The sequence below is a fragment of the Sturnira hondurensis genome, unplaced genomic scaffold, assembly GCF_014824575.4.
Source record: "Sturnira hondurensis isolate 20B ecotype Veracruz unplaced genomic scaffold, ASM1482457v3 Scaffold0022988, whole genome shotgun sequence".
Lineage (NCBI taxonomy): Eukaryota > Metazoa > Chordata > Mammalia > Chiroptera > Phyllostomidae > Sturnira > Sturnira hondurensis.
In genome coordinates, this window is record NW_028095619.1 from 657,873 (window position 1) to 674,401 (window position 16,529).

The 16,529-nt window shown below is 36.2% G+C and overlaps 1 protein-coding gene across 1 annotated transcript in view; it reads left to right on the forward strand.

The window, feature by feature from the left end:
* The window catches only part of PCDH11X (protocadherin 11 X-linked), a 408,939-nt gene that overhangs the window by 41,321 nt on the left and 351,089 nt on the right, over positions 1 to 16,529 (forward strand). Inside the window, exon 4 of the mRNA XM_037037357.1 lies at positions 10,535 to 13,036. Within this exon, the coding sequence (XP_036893252.1) occupies positions 10,535 to 13,036 (2,502 nt within the window). The remainder of the gene's footprint in view (positions 1 to 10,534; positions 13,037 to 16,529) is intronic.

Genomic DNA, 16,529 nt, shown 5'->3' on the forward strand with positions numbered 1-16,529 from the left:
TGTTTTCATTGATCTATGAAATAATTCATGAAGCTATATGCTTTACACTTTTATGTGAATTTGGATCATTTTTGAAGAAATTATTTGGTAAAAAACATGAAATGCCCATGAAAAGAAGTTTTCAGTTCAAAATCAAATACTAAAGAAAGTATATTCTCCTGTTGCATTTATCAGTTTACAGCCTTGTTCCTAAATAAATTAAAAACTGCAAATACTTAAATATTATAATAGCATAGTAGATCAAATAAATTGCTGTGACCACAAATTAAATTTCAGCTTCCGAATGTAGGCAGAGGTTACCAGATAAAGGAGAATATTAAGTTGAATTTAATTATAAAACAAAGATAATTTTTTCTATTTCTGAAATGTTCTTTATGCATTGTTTTTTTTGTTTGCAGAAATTATTACATCACCATGAGTCTCATCCTACAAAAATATGATAATGTGTTTTTCCCCATAAAATGTTAAATATTCATTACTAGAAAGCTCAGTGCATCAAAATAGAGTATCAGGTGCTTTTTAGAAACTAAAACAATAACACCACAACCATCCATATGTTTTTCATTTGCTCTTTTTTGATACACTGAAAGAATGTTTGATGGTATTATATTTTAATTGCTACATATGGATGCCTCTGTACTTGCAGGTAAACAAAGAAAAGTAGTATAAAGCTATATAGTAAGAAGTACAAATAGAAGACATTTTGAAAAAGGAATTTTACATGTCTTGGTAAACAACAAGGAGTTTTAGAAGTTGAATATTATAAAATGAAGCTTTGGATTATGTTAACTAAATTACATTTGTCCTTGGGATCTGATTTAAGCAGAAATTTTATTCTCACCCTCTAGCCTATTTTGAATATACACATTCACTATTTTAAGCTTCTCCAATAGAATAAAGTAAAATTCTAAAGAATGGAAAACTGTTTTACTAAATATTGTCTTAGTTATAATAATAACTAATTACTAATGCGTTAGTCTAATTAGTCATCTAAATTAAACATATACTTAATGAGTGCCCAATATACAAAGTCTTGAGGGATGAAAATATATTTGAAAAATAGTTACTGTCTCCAAGGAGCTTAATAACAGTCATTATAGAGAGCATATTTTTTACACTAATGATAGGAAGGCGGAAAACATTTATTGTTTAAATTTCTCTTGCATTGGTCATTCTGCCATTAAAAACGTGGGGAGTTTTTGGTACCTTTTTTTCAGAAGAATTAAAATTTCCAAATCTACTTTCATAGGTTTTTATCAAGCAACTTCATTAATTTTTTATTAACTTATATATAGTTTTTGCTAGGTCTGCAATTATGCCATTAATACTCTTTTGCCAAGATTTATCTGCAAAACTGTTTGGAGACCAGAACTAAAACCTTTTGACAAAAGTGGTAATTCCCGCACTAGAGGTAGTGATATCTTAATTTCAAACTTGCTATCTATGCTTCCAATTCTTCTGCAGTATAATGGACAAAATCAAAAGTATTCTTTTCTGCCAGTAGAGATATAAGACAATAAAATAAGAAAAAAAAGCAATTTCCCAAGTGCCTCATACAAAAGTATTCTATAAACAATATTTACTAATCCAGCTTTATAGTTTAAGATTAATTATAGTGCTCCCCAATTTCTCTAAAATTAAGCTGTGTACCCTTTTAATAGCTTATTTTACAACCTGACCCCCTTTTCACACATATTTTACATGTGTATACAGAGAAAAATCTGACAGCATTATACACTTTCTCAATCAATGTCACTGGCTTCACATTCATTTTGGACCAAGTTCAATTTAAAAGCAAACAAACTTCCATTTGCTTCCTTTAGCTATGTCTTGGATCAAAGGTCTCTTCCTCTTCATTTGTCTTTGCCTCCTCCTGGCCCTGCATATGACTGAGATACCGCTAATGTGAATACTTTCTCATATACAACTTCTACCATCTGGGATTGCTTTATTTATATCTCATTCACATGCCATTTGTTTAAAATACAGTTTCCTCTCTTCTTTTTCAAGCTGAAATCTTTTTCTATCTCCCTATCTCTTGTATGTGAATTATTACTGTCTTTTTTGTAGTGGGCTCTGTAGATAGATAAGCCATAAAAATTTAAACTTTTAATCGTTCTAAATTTAGTAGATTTTCAATGTAAGTTCTTAAGTAGGAGATTTTGTAGGACAAACCATTCATGATGTTTTCTTGGTTCGTGATATATTTCCGTTTGTGATATATTTTCCTGGTTTATGAGGAAACCGAACTATCCTTTGAGGACAAGAGTTTATTGAGAAGCATCCATTAAAAATAGCTTGGCCAAGGACAAGGAAAACTTTGCTTTTAGTAGTAAAATTATAATTAACTAAATGGTTAACAGAAAGAGTGATGCTCCAAACAATCCAGGGTTATATACAATGAAAAAAATTAATGGATTATAAATAAATTAAGTGTAGAATTTATAGATTAATTTTAGTTGAACATACTATTTTATTTAAGTCACTGATTATATAGATGAATAAGAATCCATATAGCTATCAAAAAGCTGGAAATTATAATTATATTTAGTTACAAACTAAAATATTCATTTAATTCCCTGGTTTTCAACAGCCTTTGATAAATAAATATAAATTGAAAGCCAATGACATTGGTTGAGAACTTAAGCACACTAGCCCCTCCTCGCACCTGCAGTTTCACTTTCTGTGATTTCACTTACCCGTGATCAACTTCAGCCCATAAATATTACATGAGAGATTCTAGAAATAAACAATTCCTAAGTTTTAAATTGCACACCATTCTGAGTAGCATGACATGAATTATCCCTTTGTCCGGTCTGTTCAAGCTTGATACCCACTTTGGTTATCTGACTGAACTATGGCAATATCACAGTGCTTGTGGTTAATCTCTTACCATGTTTAATTTATAAATTAAACTTTGTCAGAACAGATAGGTATAGGGAAAAGCATATACTTAGGGTCACTATGAGGAAATTGATTCCTGAAGTATCATATCATTGTTTTCACCACCCTCTCACCCCTCAACTACAATGTACTGTATTCTTGTTTTCTTAGGAATCCAGCTCATCTGTTAGGAGTGGCATTTCATTTGTTGTGCATGTCTTTTCCATTAAAAACCGTTAGTGATGAAAAGTACATGCTTGAAAATGTAGTCCTCAAATGAAAATATTTTCAGTTAGAGTAGAAAACATTAAAATCTCTGGGATCAAGTCCAATTTGTAATTTAAACATTTGTCTAGTATTAAATAGTATGTCTATATTATAAAGCAAACTTAGTCTTTGCAAGTCTTAGAAAATGCACAGAGAGAGAGAGAAGAGAGCAAGCAAGCAGCAGATGGAACAGTGATGAAGAGAATGCCAAATTATTATACATAGTAAAAATGAATGGTTTACTCTTAGGAAGTTAGAATTAATCAAATTAGTCTTGTTTAATTTATATATTGCATACTCAGTCTTTGTTTAAGATTTTTCCTTTTTTTCTGAATTTAAAAACCTGACTTGCAAAATGAAGTGAAGCATACACTGAAAAAATAAAAACCTAGTGTATGGATTTGTCTTAATATCCATCTGTTCTCATGGATATAACCACTCTGATATTATCAATTGAATCTTTTTTGTTCCAATTTATAACATTATGAGGTTAAGTTAACACTTTTAAGACATTTCAATCTGAGCACTCATTCCAAATAATGCAACCAAGTGCTTTCATTATTCCCCCAGAGTGAGGGCACAAAATAATGCCCAGGACTCATGGCCATCAAGAAGGCCATATAGATAGGTTGCCTTTGTTTGTGAAGATTTCCTTTCGTGTGCAGAAGCTTTTTAGTCTGATGTGTTAGTCCTATTTGTTTGTTGTTGTTTTTCTTTCTCTTGCTTGAGAGGGTGTTTTCTAAAGATATTACTCAGACTGATGAAAGATAATATACTTACATGTTTTCTTCTAGGAGTTCTATGGTTTTCAGGCTTTATGTTTAAGTTTTCAACCCATCCTCAGTTTATTTTTGTGCATGGTATAAGAGAGTGGTCCAGTTTCTTTTCTTTCTTTCTTTCTTTCTTTCTTTCTTTCTTTCTTTCTTTCTTTCTTTCTTTTTTTCTTTCATTTTTTGGAGGGGGCATGGATTAGTCCAGTTTTCCTAACACCACTTGTTGAAGGCACTGCCATTATTCCAGTGTATATTTTTACTTCTTTTGTCATAGATTAGTTGACCATATTAAGTGAGTGTTCACTTCTGGGCTCTCTAGTCTATTGATCTATGTGTCTGTTTTGTGCCAGTACCATACTGTTTGGATTACTACAACCTTGTAGTATACTTTCCAGTCAGGGAGCTTGATACCTCCTCCTTTGTTTTTTTTCAAAATTGCTTTGGCTAGTTGGGGTCTTTTGTCATTCCATATAAATATTAGGATTATTTGTTCTAGTTCTGAGAGAAGTAACATTTGGTAGAAATTGCTTTGAATCTTTAAATTGGTTTATGATCATTTAAACAATATTAATCCTTTCTATCCATGAGCATGGTATACCCTTCCATTTATTTATGTCTTCTTCAATTTCTTTCTTCAATGTCTTATAGTTTTCAGAGTAAATATTTTTACTTTCTTGGTTAAATTTATTCATAGTTATTTTATTCTTTCAAATGTAATTATGAATGGGGTTGTTTGCTTCATTTGCCCATCTTATTGTTCATTTTATATTTAGTTTGTGTCCTGTTACTTTATGGAGTTTTTTATTCTGTTAACTTTTGGTGTATTGTTTAGGGTTTTCTGTATATAGCATTATGTCATCTGAAAATAGTGACAGTTTTAATAGTATCTTTCCTATTTGGATGCTATTTACTTCTTTCCCCTTTTTTTTCTTGTCTGATTGCTGTGGCTAGGACTTCCAGTACTAATTATGTTGAATAATAGTGGTGAAAGATGGTGAAATGGGACAATCTTGCCTTATTTCTGATCTGAGATGAAAAGCTTCCAGCTTTGCACCATTGAGTATGGTGTTAGTTGTGGGCTTGTCATATACAGCCTTTATCAACTAGAAGTAAGGTCCTTCTATGCCCAATTTGTTGAGAGGTTTTCTCTTAATCAAAAATGAGTGTTGGCTTTTGTCAAATGCTTTTTCTGCATCTATTGAGATAATTCCATAATTTTTCATTTTTGCTCTACTTTATATGATAAAAATGTAATAGATAGTGTTTATCATATAGCATCCAAAAAATCCTGAAGTAAGTCAGGACTATACTTGAAGACAGAATTTAGTCAAAAACTGTTAGCATTTTGAAGAAACTTCTTGATTGCCTACTCTCTTGTCCAAGAGGAAAAACAAACTATTCTAGTGTTACAGTCTGATAAAATAGAGGAAAAGGAACAATTAAAAATTGTTTTTCTGGGGATCCATGCTAATAAAAGAAGAAAGACTCTGTGACACAAATATCACCCTTCTACTAAATACGCCGTGCTAAATCATAATACATAAAATAAACAACATGTGATATCTTAAACCCTGTGCATGGCTCTGCCAAAATTCACATCACTTATATCAATATTTAAATGTAAGTTCATTTGTTTCAAAAAAGTTAGTGTCTTACAGACACATGACTCTTCTTTACCTTGTATAATTTCAAATTAAGGAGAGACTTAGTAACTTCAAGGTTATTGTCAAATATGTGACTGACAACTCAGGTCATTTTTTGTGGTATCTGCTTTGACAATGTTACAAATGAATGCTGAAATAAATGTTTTAGAAATAGTTTATAGAATCTAAATGATACCACGATATTGAATATTTAAGAAACAGTGGCTATTTTCTCCAGCAAAAGAACTTTTTAATGGAATGAAAGTAATTTATTGTCTCTCACAAGCCCCTACCAGGGACCTGGCCCACAACCCAGGCATGTGCCCTAACTGGGAATCGAACAAACAACCCTTTGGTTCCCAGGCAGGCACTCAGTCCACTGAGCCACAGCAGTCAGGGCTAAATTCTTTTTCTTACCATTTTCTAACTCATATCTCTGGGTCTTATCCACTTGAAACTATGCTCCTGCATTTCTCCGGCCCCAAAAATGTATCAGTAATGGTAAGAACAAAATTAAAAAGAAATCAGGGTGGTTCTTGATCAATCTGGCAGTGGTAAAGCTCAGAAATCATTTTTTTGTCTTTTCCTCCTTCTACAGAAGAAACAGCTTTTATTTCATCAGTTTTAAAATCCAATCTCTTTGGAACTATTTTTAGTCCTTCCTGGCACTCTATGCATTTTCTGGGCATTGGTACCAGATTTATGGCTCTGTTATTTATTACCTTCCAGTAAGCAACAAACTGATGCCTTGCACATGCACATGTCAACAATACTACAGTGTGGCACGATGGGTCGGTTCATTCTTTCCCAGAACAATAAGCAAAGATACCGCTTTTAATTTGGCCATGCATATGTTTTATTCATATACAACAGCAACTTTCTCTTTGGTTTTAGAAATCACTACCCCCCAAAATTAAAGACTCAGATGAGCTTAACGTCTTGCTTATTTCAGCAATTTTTGTCCTGGGTTTGCAAACTCAAAGCTTATTTCAGAAGTGTGGAAGAAATATAATTTGTCAATGAAATTAAGCCCTTTGCATTACATGAGGTTATTAAAAAGTGCATAAATTTCTGTTAATCTGAACAATTGGCAATTTTGTGTACTTAACAGCAATGTCTTTTAAGATGTCTTAGGTAAGGATAAAACAATAAAAGATAAAACAAAACATGAAAGTCAACAATTGCAGCATGTTTCTATTCCTACACAGACTGAGAATTAAAACCCTTTCTCCTTTTGTGTTTTGGAATAGGAACTATCCTTTTTAATTCCTACACTTTTCATCTAAGAAATGCTCTTTGAATGCATTTGCTGTATATGTAGAGACTATAAATGTGAACAAAGCTTGATGGTGTGTTACAGTGTAGTTCCCATGCATTAGTGTATGAAGGCTTCACGAATTAATTTACCAAGTTGCACACACACAGGAGTGATGCCCAGGCCTCTCACCAGGGGATAACTGTGCTGGAGAGCTATCTGATGATTTCCTTAGGTCGAGCTTGTCTTTCTAAACAAGGGGCAGTCATGTTAAGTTGGTTTGGAATTGAGGGTACTGCCAGTCAATGAGCAGTACCTAGGACATGTCTATGCTAAGTGAGCAAGGTGATGAATTAAGGAGATACGTCAGTACACCTTAATTTCCCCTTTCCAGCTTCCCCTGTGTCCTCACGTCATGGTGTAAGCTATGGAAAAGGGCTTCAGTTTGTTTTATTGCATGTGTGGGCATGAGTGTCAGATGGGCTAATTGCCACGGACTACTCATTCAATAATAAAGGTAGTCAGCTCCTGTGGCCACTAACTACACTTTGGCATCAAAGTTCGATATCTAAGGAAACTTTATAGAAAATCATTTCTCTCTTACATGTGGGCAACTCCTCCACAAATTTGTTGGACAATGTGAATTTTTCAGTATGTCAACCAGCAATCACCTGACTGAACAGAATTGTTTATTCAGTTGAAAATGTGTTTATTGGGGTGGTTGTTTCCCCACCCATTGCTTGTGAAGGAGTACCCTTCTGTCGGCCTTGTGGGCCCTCCTGTGGACTGATAGAAGACACACAACTGTCCATCACACAGGGCCACAGATGGTGAGGGTTTTAGAGCATCCTGGGGATTTGTCCTGAGGGAAGCAGGACCTGGGGCTCTGCACTGGGCGCCTCTTGTATTTCCTCTTCTCTTCTGGAGAGAGATGGCAAGAGCCTTAGCCAGAGGCCTATTGGCATGGGGAGGTTGTGACCACGGCAAATGATAAACTTAGCTTTTTGTTAAACAAGAATATGACATCTTAGAAAAATACGGTTTGGTAGAGCATTGTGTAATCATGGAGCCAGTACCAACATGTAGCTGCGAGAAATTTAAATGTGGCTAGTGAGACCCAGGAAGTGTTTTTAGATTTTAGCTAATTTTAGTCAGTTAAAATTTAAATTTAAATACTTGTAGCTAATTGCTATTGCATTGCACAGAGGACTCATAGAAAACACAAGAGCTACAGGCACGTTATCCATGATCTGACTAGTATATCTTTTTTAAAAAAATATTTTTTAATTTATTTTTAGAGAGAGGGGAAGGGAAGGAGAAAGAGTGGGAGAGAAACATCAATTTGTGGTCGCCACATCAATGTGTGGTTGTCCCCTACTGGGGACCTGGCCCGCAACCCAGGCATGTGCCCTGACGGGGAATCGAACCAGCAACCCTTTGCTTCACAGGCCCGTGCTTAATCCACTGAGCTACACCAGCCAGGGCTGACTAGTATATCTTAATACCACCATGAAAATGTAAAAAAAAATCTATTTTTTAACATTACTGCCATTTCACAGAAAATAATTAAAAGGCAGTAAATATGCTGTTCTTGGATTTTTCAACTGACATAAACTTGCCTTCATTTGCTGGGGAAACTAAAGGCAAATTCAAAATTCAGGCAAATGTTCAAGATGAAAAAATTCAGACAACTGTGGTAGAATAAATAAAAATTAAAAACAAGACTGAAATCTAAATATACCAACACAAAACACACAAACATAAGTACATAAAACTAAAACATAAAACAGCATGTGGTATAGTCATAATTTACACAACTGGGTTTAAAAGTCCGGAACTTAACAGAATTTTCTTATTGTCTTTATACTATATTATATATGCTAGTTTCCCCTTATGTAAGCTCTGAAAATACTTCATAATCTCCCTTTATAGCTCTTATTAAAAATATAATTATTCTCTTACTATAAATGTGTTAATATCAATGTCATCATTAACTACTTAGATTGGTATTGATTTCCTCTCATCTTAGCTGGGATTTCATTTCCATCCCATCACTAACATGTGTCTGTACCGCACCATACCCCAGTGCCTAGAAATATGCTGTGACCATTAGCCACTCAATATTGGCATGCCAAGAAGGAATCTGGATTTTTCTTAAGTGTAATTTATCAACTATTTTTTGTACCCATAAATGAGACATTCTAGATTTATATCTTTCTAAAAGCATTTTGAAATATCATTATAAGAGTAACATTATCGTTAATCACAAATTTATTTATGTCAAATTATAATAGTAAATACTATCTTTATATTTAATATATTTGTTACAAAATTCTTTAAAACTACACAGCTGAAGGATAGGTTGCAGTTTGCTAATTTTCACACTTGTCAGTAGATATGACATAGCACACATTTCCATATACTTTAGTCAAAGAAAGACAGTTTTTATTGGCTTATGGAAATTAAATATTAAAAGATGTTCATTTTAGCTGTGTAAGATAAAAACAAAATAACAAATACACACAGGTTATTTCATATGACCTCACTTTAGTCAGCTAGTGAGATCATTGTTTATCTGCACATGCCTTATCTTACTGCAGTTCAGAGAGGGCACTTTTTAAATTTTTTATTTTACTTTGACAGATTGGACATTCTCAACATTAAGGTATTTGACTATTTAAAAGGCTCGTGAAGAATATGAGACCCTCTGTGTACTGATGAGCGGTAGCACTTAAGAGAGTCCGTGCTGAAGTGTTTTACGATTTTATAATGATTGAACCTTCTTGGATGGTTCAACTACCAGAGACAGTTCTGTAGAGATTCCCGTCATTACAGCACATAGGTATTGTGGACATTTTGGCATGTGGCTTCAATCCATTCTGCTTACTCATTTAAAAAAACTGAAATGACATGTTTAATCTTTCAGAAAATTTCATTTTACACAACTGTTCTTATAGAAAAAAAAAGAGGAAATTCTGTGTATTTTACACAAGGTTATAGTCTTATTAGAGTTTTGTTTTCTCACTTTGGCAAAAGTTTTATTAGATTTTATTATATTGATTAGATGCAATATATGTACTACTATCTTGGACCAATATTTTACACCTGAGTGTTACTTTGGGGGGTGAAAGGCATCCTGTGCAACTGAAATCTATAGTAAAATATTTAATTCATGTGAAAGTAACCATGGTTAATTCCCTTATAACTTTGTGCACCATGTGAAACTTATTGACATTTTTAAAAAAATTTATTGTTGTTCAAGTACCGTTGTCTCAATTTTACCCTCACCATACCCCCTGCCTCACTCCTCCTTTCCACCTTCAATCCCACCCCCTTTGGCTTTGTCCATGTGTCCTTTATACATGTTCCCTGACAGCCTTTCTCCTAGTTTCCCCTATTCTTCCTGTCTACAAACTTCCTTTTGAAATCTTTAATAGTTTACATAAGTGACTCACATTCATTATCATAAAATCTTACAACCTGAAAAGCTCTCAGAACATTTTCTAGCAAAAATCTTAGATTTAGCAATGCCTAGAGATATGAAACAACTTGCTTGTGGTCATGATATCGCATATGTGCAGAGATGGGACTTAGAAGTGAAGTCTTCTGACCTCTCTTTCTGAGCTAATCCTCTTTCGTGTGGATTAGAGAAATTGAAAACTGGTCTCATTACATAGTAATGTAACTTCAGTATTCCATGCTGTATTTTCCAGGGTCGGAGTGCTTTTGGACTCGGTGTCGGCGTAGCACCCGATGGACAGAAGGTTCCACAACTGGTTGTTCTAAAGGAGTTAGATAGGGAAGAGAAGGATGTGTATATAATGAAACTGAAAGTCGAAGATGGTGGCATTCCTCAAAGATCCAGTACCGCCATTTTGCAAGTTAAAATTCTTGATGTAAATGATAACCATCCAGTGTTCACACAGGATGAGATTGAAGTCAGTGTACCAGAAAATGCTCCCGTGGGTACTTCAGTGGTGCAGCTCCATGCCACAGATGCTGACGTCGGGGAAAATGCTATAATTCACTTCCATTTCAGCAACCTCCTTCCCAGTCAGACCAGGAGGCTGTTTGACCTCAACAGCAAGACTGGACTTATCACAATCAAACAGCCACTGGATAGGGAGGAGTCACCAAACCACAAGTTACTGGTTTGGGCAGATGATGGTGGGTTGTCGCCCGCAAAAGCACTGGTGCGAGTCAATGTGATAGATGTCAACGACAATGCCCCGTCGATCGATATACGATATATCATCAACCCGGTCAATGGCACCGTGGTTCTTTCGGAGAACGCTCCAGTCTACACCAAAATTGCTCTCATAACTGTGGCAGATAAGGATGCTGGCAATAATGGCAGAGTGATATGCTACATGGATCAGAATCTCCCTTTCCGATTACGGCCAGTATTCACTAACCAGTTCCTCCTGGAGACAAATGGATTTCTTGATTTTGAGTCCACAAAAGAGTACGCCATTAAACTAATGGCCACAGATGCCGGCCAACCTCCTCTGAATCAGTCATCCATGCTTCTTATCAAAGTCAAAGACGAAAATGACAATGCTCCAGTGTTTACCGAGCGTGTCATAACTACTTCCATTCCCGAGAATAACTCTCCTGGCTCCCAGGTGACAAAAGTAACTGCGACAGATGCAGACACCGGGCGTAATGGTGAAATCAGTTACGTGCTAGGCGCTGATGCTCCACCTGAATTCGACCTGGACTATCGTACGGGCATGCTGACCGCAGTGACGAAACTGGATAGAGAAAAGCAGGAAAAATACTACCTCACGGTTCTGGCAAAAGATAACGGGATTCCACCCTTAATAACCAATGCCACAGTAATAGTGAGAGTTCTCGATCAAAATGACAACATGCCAGTTTTCTCTCACGATGAGTACAATTTCTATGTCCCAGAAAACCTTTCTAGACATGGCACAGTTGGACTAATCAATGTATCTGATCTCGATGATGGTGAAAATTCTGTGGTCACTCTGTCCATTGTAGGCGTGAATGACGAGTTCACCATTGACCCACACACCGGTGTCATTCGACCAAATGTTCCCTTTGATAGAGAAAAACAAGAATCTTATACTTTCTATGTAAAGGCTCAGGATGGCGGCAGGGCACCACAGTCTGCAACTGCCAAAGTGACCATAAATGTGGTCGATGTCAATGACAATGTACCAGTGTTTGTGGCCCCTTCTTCCAACTACTCCTTTCAGCTGGTCTTACCATCCACGGATCCAGGCACAGTGGTCTTCACGGTCCGTGCTGTTGACAATGACACGGGCGTTAACGCGCAGCTTCTTTACACCATCATTGAAGGAAACACAAGAGGCCTGTTCTTAATTAACGAAACGACTGGTGACATCATGATGAAGAACAAATTTGTGCGCACAGACCGTGGTTTACACAGACTGGTAGTCAAAGTGAATGACTTAGGGCAACCTGATGCTCTCTCCAACGTTGTCATGGTCAATCTGTTTGTGAATGAGTCAGTGACCAATGCCACACTGATTGACGAACTGGTACGCAAGAAGGCTGAAACACCAATAATCCCCAATATTGAGATAGCCGATGCCTCCTCCCCATATGATGACTATCTCAAGATTGTGATCGCCACTGCGGTTGCCAGCACAGCCGTCGTCCTCATTATCATAATCATTGTCATAGTGCGATGCTACCAGCCAGCACACCTCAAGGCTACTCAGAAAAACAAGCAGAGTTCTGAATGGGTTACGCCAAACCCAGAAAATAGGCAGATGATAATGATGAAGAAGAAGACGCAGAAGAAGAAGCAGCAGCAGCATCCCCCTAAGAACTTGCTGCTTCACTTTGTCAACATTGAGGAAAGTAAGTCAGATGATGCTGATGACAATGGACACAGCACCACCCTAGGCCTTCCCACTGAGCTGGAAGAGGAAACCATGCGCAAGTACGACTGGAGTACCGTGCCCACTACATTTAAGCCCGACAGCCCTGACCTAGGCCGGCATTACAAATCCACCTCACCGCAGCCGGCCTTCCAGATCCAGCCAGAAACGCCCCTGAGCTCCAAGCACCACTTCATCCAGGAGCTGCCTCTTGACAACACCTTCGTGGCTTACGATTCCACCTCCAAGTGCTCCTCCAGCAGCTCTGACCCCTACAGCGTGTCCGAGTGCAGCTTTCCGCTGAGGACCTTCAAGGACGTCGTGTCTGCGCATGCCAGACCAGTAAGTATTCCCGGTTTCTAACTGGGCTTCTCAACTTTATTTCTTTTCTTTTTTTAAATTTATTTATTTAGTTATTTATTTTCAGAGAAGGGGAAGGGAAGGAGAAAGAGAGGGAGAGAAACACCCATCAATGGGTGTTTGCCTCTAGAATGCCCCCTACTGGGGACCTGGCTCGCAACCCAAGCACGTACCCTCACTGAGACTTGAACTGGCAACCCTTTGGTTCGCAGACCCTCACTCGGTCCACTGAGCCACACCAGCCAGGGTGAAGCTTTATTTCTTTACATTATTTGAAGTGAAAGTAGAACCTCATACAATCTATTAGCTCAAGAAGGGGTCAAATGATCAGACTTGCAGAAGTATCTGAATAGATACAGTGAGTGATTCATTGTAAGTTGGGGAGATTATGAGAACAAATAACTTGAGTGTAGGAAAATTTAGTCAGAATGATGATTATAATGGAGCCAAGATTCTCTGAAGATGGCGGCATGACATATCGTGCTATAGAATACACTGGAAATATCCAGGCCCACACAATGCATGCGGCATATCATTTTCAGATTAGGTACTCACCCTTAGTCTGGTACATTCACACAGTGTAACAACAACGGGATTGGAAAAATGAAGTCTCCCTGCTCCCTGGCATCTTCAAGCCAGAGAAGGAAATACATTTAAAATCTCTATTTTAGATATTCAGTTAAGTATTTGCATATTTAGGAAAAATGTTGAGAAGCCTCCAGGATACATTCTTGACATGTAATGACTTGTGGAAAATGAAATATACTTGCTTTCTCTAATGGGCCTCAGGGAAAATAGGGGCAAAAGGACACCCAAGAAATCTGTGTAAAATAATTGAGAGTCCAAAATAAATGTATGAGAAGAGTTTATATGGTATTCTTTATATGTATCCCAGGGACAAGAGAAATGAATAAAATAAGTCTAGAAATTCGTAAGTGCATTAAATGATTTAAATGCAGTTATTTCCTTAATAAAGGCAAGGGATGGAATATATCTACTTGTTTTCCTCACAGACATGTGTTAGGCACACAGTGAAGGTAAGATACTGATTACGATGTGGCTGCTTGTCTGTAACTCTAGGTCCATAGTTTCACTGTTAAAGATGATGAAATAGAGCCCTTAGTCTCTTTGAAGAGTTTCTGTAGAAATGTAGAGCGCCACATTTTCCTGCTGATTTTCCTACTGGGATGGATGTTCAGTGGGTGACAAATACAAGACATACCTGACATCTCCTCAGGGTGTGTTTCCATTCATATTTAACCTCTCAAAACAGCGCTCCTATTGTCTGATTTTTGTTGCTGTCATTCTGTTGACTGGACATTTCTTGACAGGAAAATATCCTCTATGAATAACACTTTATATGTGTTCTGTACCCTAATAGCACTTTCCCCCTGACTAAATGCATGACTCACTTAAAAATGGATACAAAAGGGGATGTTTGTGAATTATATTTGCATGTCACCATTTTTCATAGATTGGCTCTTGAGATATATTAAAAGAGTAGATTGTGGTTTCACTTGTTCTGGGAGGCATGGAAACATTCTATGAGGTACATTATTAATTTTACTTGAGTATACGCAGTATGCAAGGTATGGAAAAATGAAAAAAATGAAGTCTTTCCCAAATATCCTTTTTAAATTTTTCAAATTTATTTTCAAAGTTATTTTAAAGATTTTATTTATTTATATGTAGAGAGGGCAAGGGAGAGAGAACGAGAGGGAGAGAAACATCAATGTGTGGTTGTCTCGAGCGCCCCCTACTGGGGACCTGGCCTGTAACCCAGGCACGTGCCCTGACTAGGAATCGAACCAGTGATCCTTCGGTTCTCAGGCCATTGTTCAATCCACTGAGCTACACCAGCCAAGGCTCCAGATATCCTCTTTTTATTTTTATTTTTGGTATGCTGTAATGTTTAGAAAGGCAATAAAATTAATAACTTTGTCTACAATGACATTTTATTTCATTGAGCTAAGAGATCTTTTCCTAAACGCAGGACAGATAACTTCATGAGATAGGCAAATATGTAAAGTAAATGTTAATGAGAATGTATTTTTTATTATTAAGTTTTTATTCGCTAAAAGGGCTATCTTAGAATCAGTGAGTTCTCAGATGACTTATTCTATTTTTCACGTCTTAAGACTATAGGTAAATTTTATATTTTTATGTCTTTGGTTCAAAGTTGTTTCACTTTAATGACTATTTTCTGCACATGAATTGGAGAACTTAGGCAGATTAATATGATACTAAAAATAATATGATACCTTATATTTGGTGCTACATTTAAAAAGTTCTTTATCTTATCAATATAGTCTTTAATTTGTCATTAATGCTGGAAGAGGCTTCTTATATTCACTGATGTTACAGAATGCTCACAAGATAAGTGAGCACTGAAAAAGAACTAGTGTGTTTAAAAATTCAAATACAGTAGGTATCTTCTTTTTAAAGAAACATCGTACAAAACAGGAGAAAATGTCAGCCAATAAAATAAAAATTCATTGTTCCTTAAGGACATTTTGACAGTGGAATAAAATATTACTGTTAGCAGTTGAGTTTAAACTAAGTAAAAAATGCCTTTTCAAAAACACCATTTAAGATTATATTTACATTTAGTTCAGGACTTACATGAAGGTGAAATTGAAGAAATGAATGGGTTGTATTAGTCTTTAAGATATAAGGGGATTTGTCAGAAATGTCATGTTTTAAAAAGGAAATCAAATATTTTCTGTAATTTTTATGACACTGGTATTCAGAGAAAATGTGGAACATTTATGAAATAGAAATGCCTCTATTGCATAAAACCATTTATACCTGGAGAATATGATGCTCCCCTTTGGTACAAATGTTTAGAAGTATTCCAGAAGGCCCTTTATCTGTCATGCAGTGGAAATGAGAAACATGAAATTTAAAGATGATTCTACAGTTTGCCTTCAACTAGCAAGCTTCAGAGTAAGCAGATACCTTTTGTTTGGTATGAGTCTTTTTTTTAATTTATGCATTTTACTTACTTACTTATTTATTTATTATTTATTTATTTATCTATTTATTTATTTTACTGTTAGAAAGAGGGGAAGGGAGGGAGAAAGAGAGGGAGAGAAATATCCATGTGTGATTGCCTCTCACACACCCCCTACTGGAGACCTCTCTGCAACCCAGGGAAGTGCCTTGACTGGGAATTGAACCAGTGACCCTTTGGTTCTCAGGCCAGCAGTCAATTCACTGAGCCACACCAGCCAGGGCTAGTTGGTATGATTCTTAGAATCAGTTTTGATAATTATTTTATAAAAGAGGTACGCTTCCCAGACCAAATCTTGCTTACTGCAGAGCTCCCCATTAAAATACTATGAATACTATACTCTTGTAAAATACAAGTAAATAAAAATGAAAGTATAATTTTTGAAGGCCTTCTATGTACCATACCAGTCACTATCTTAGACATGTACTTGAGGGACTTCATTTCAAAAAAAAAGAAAAAAAA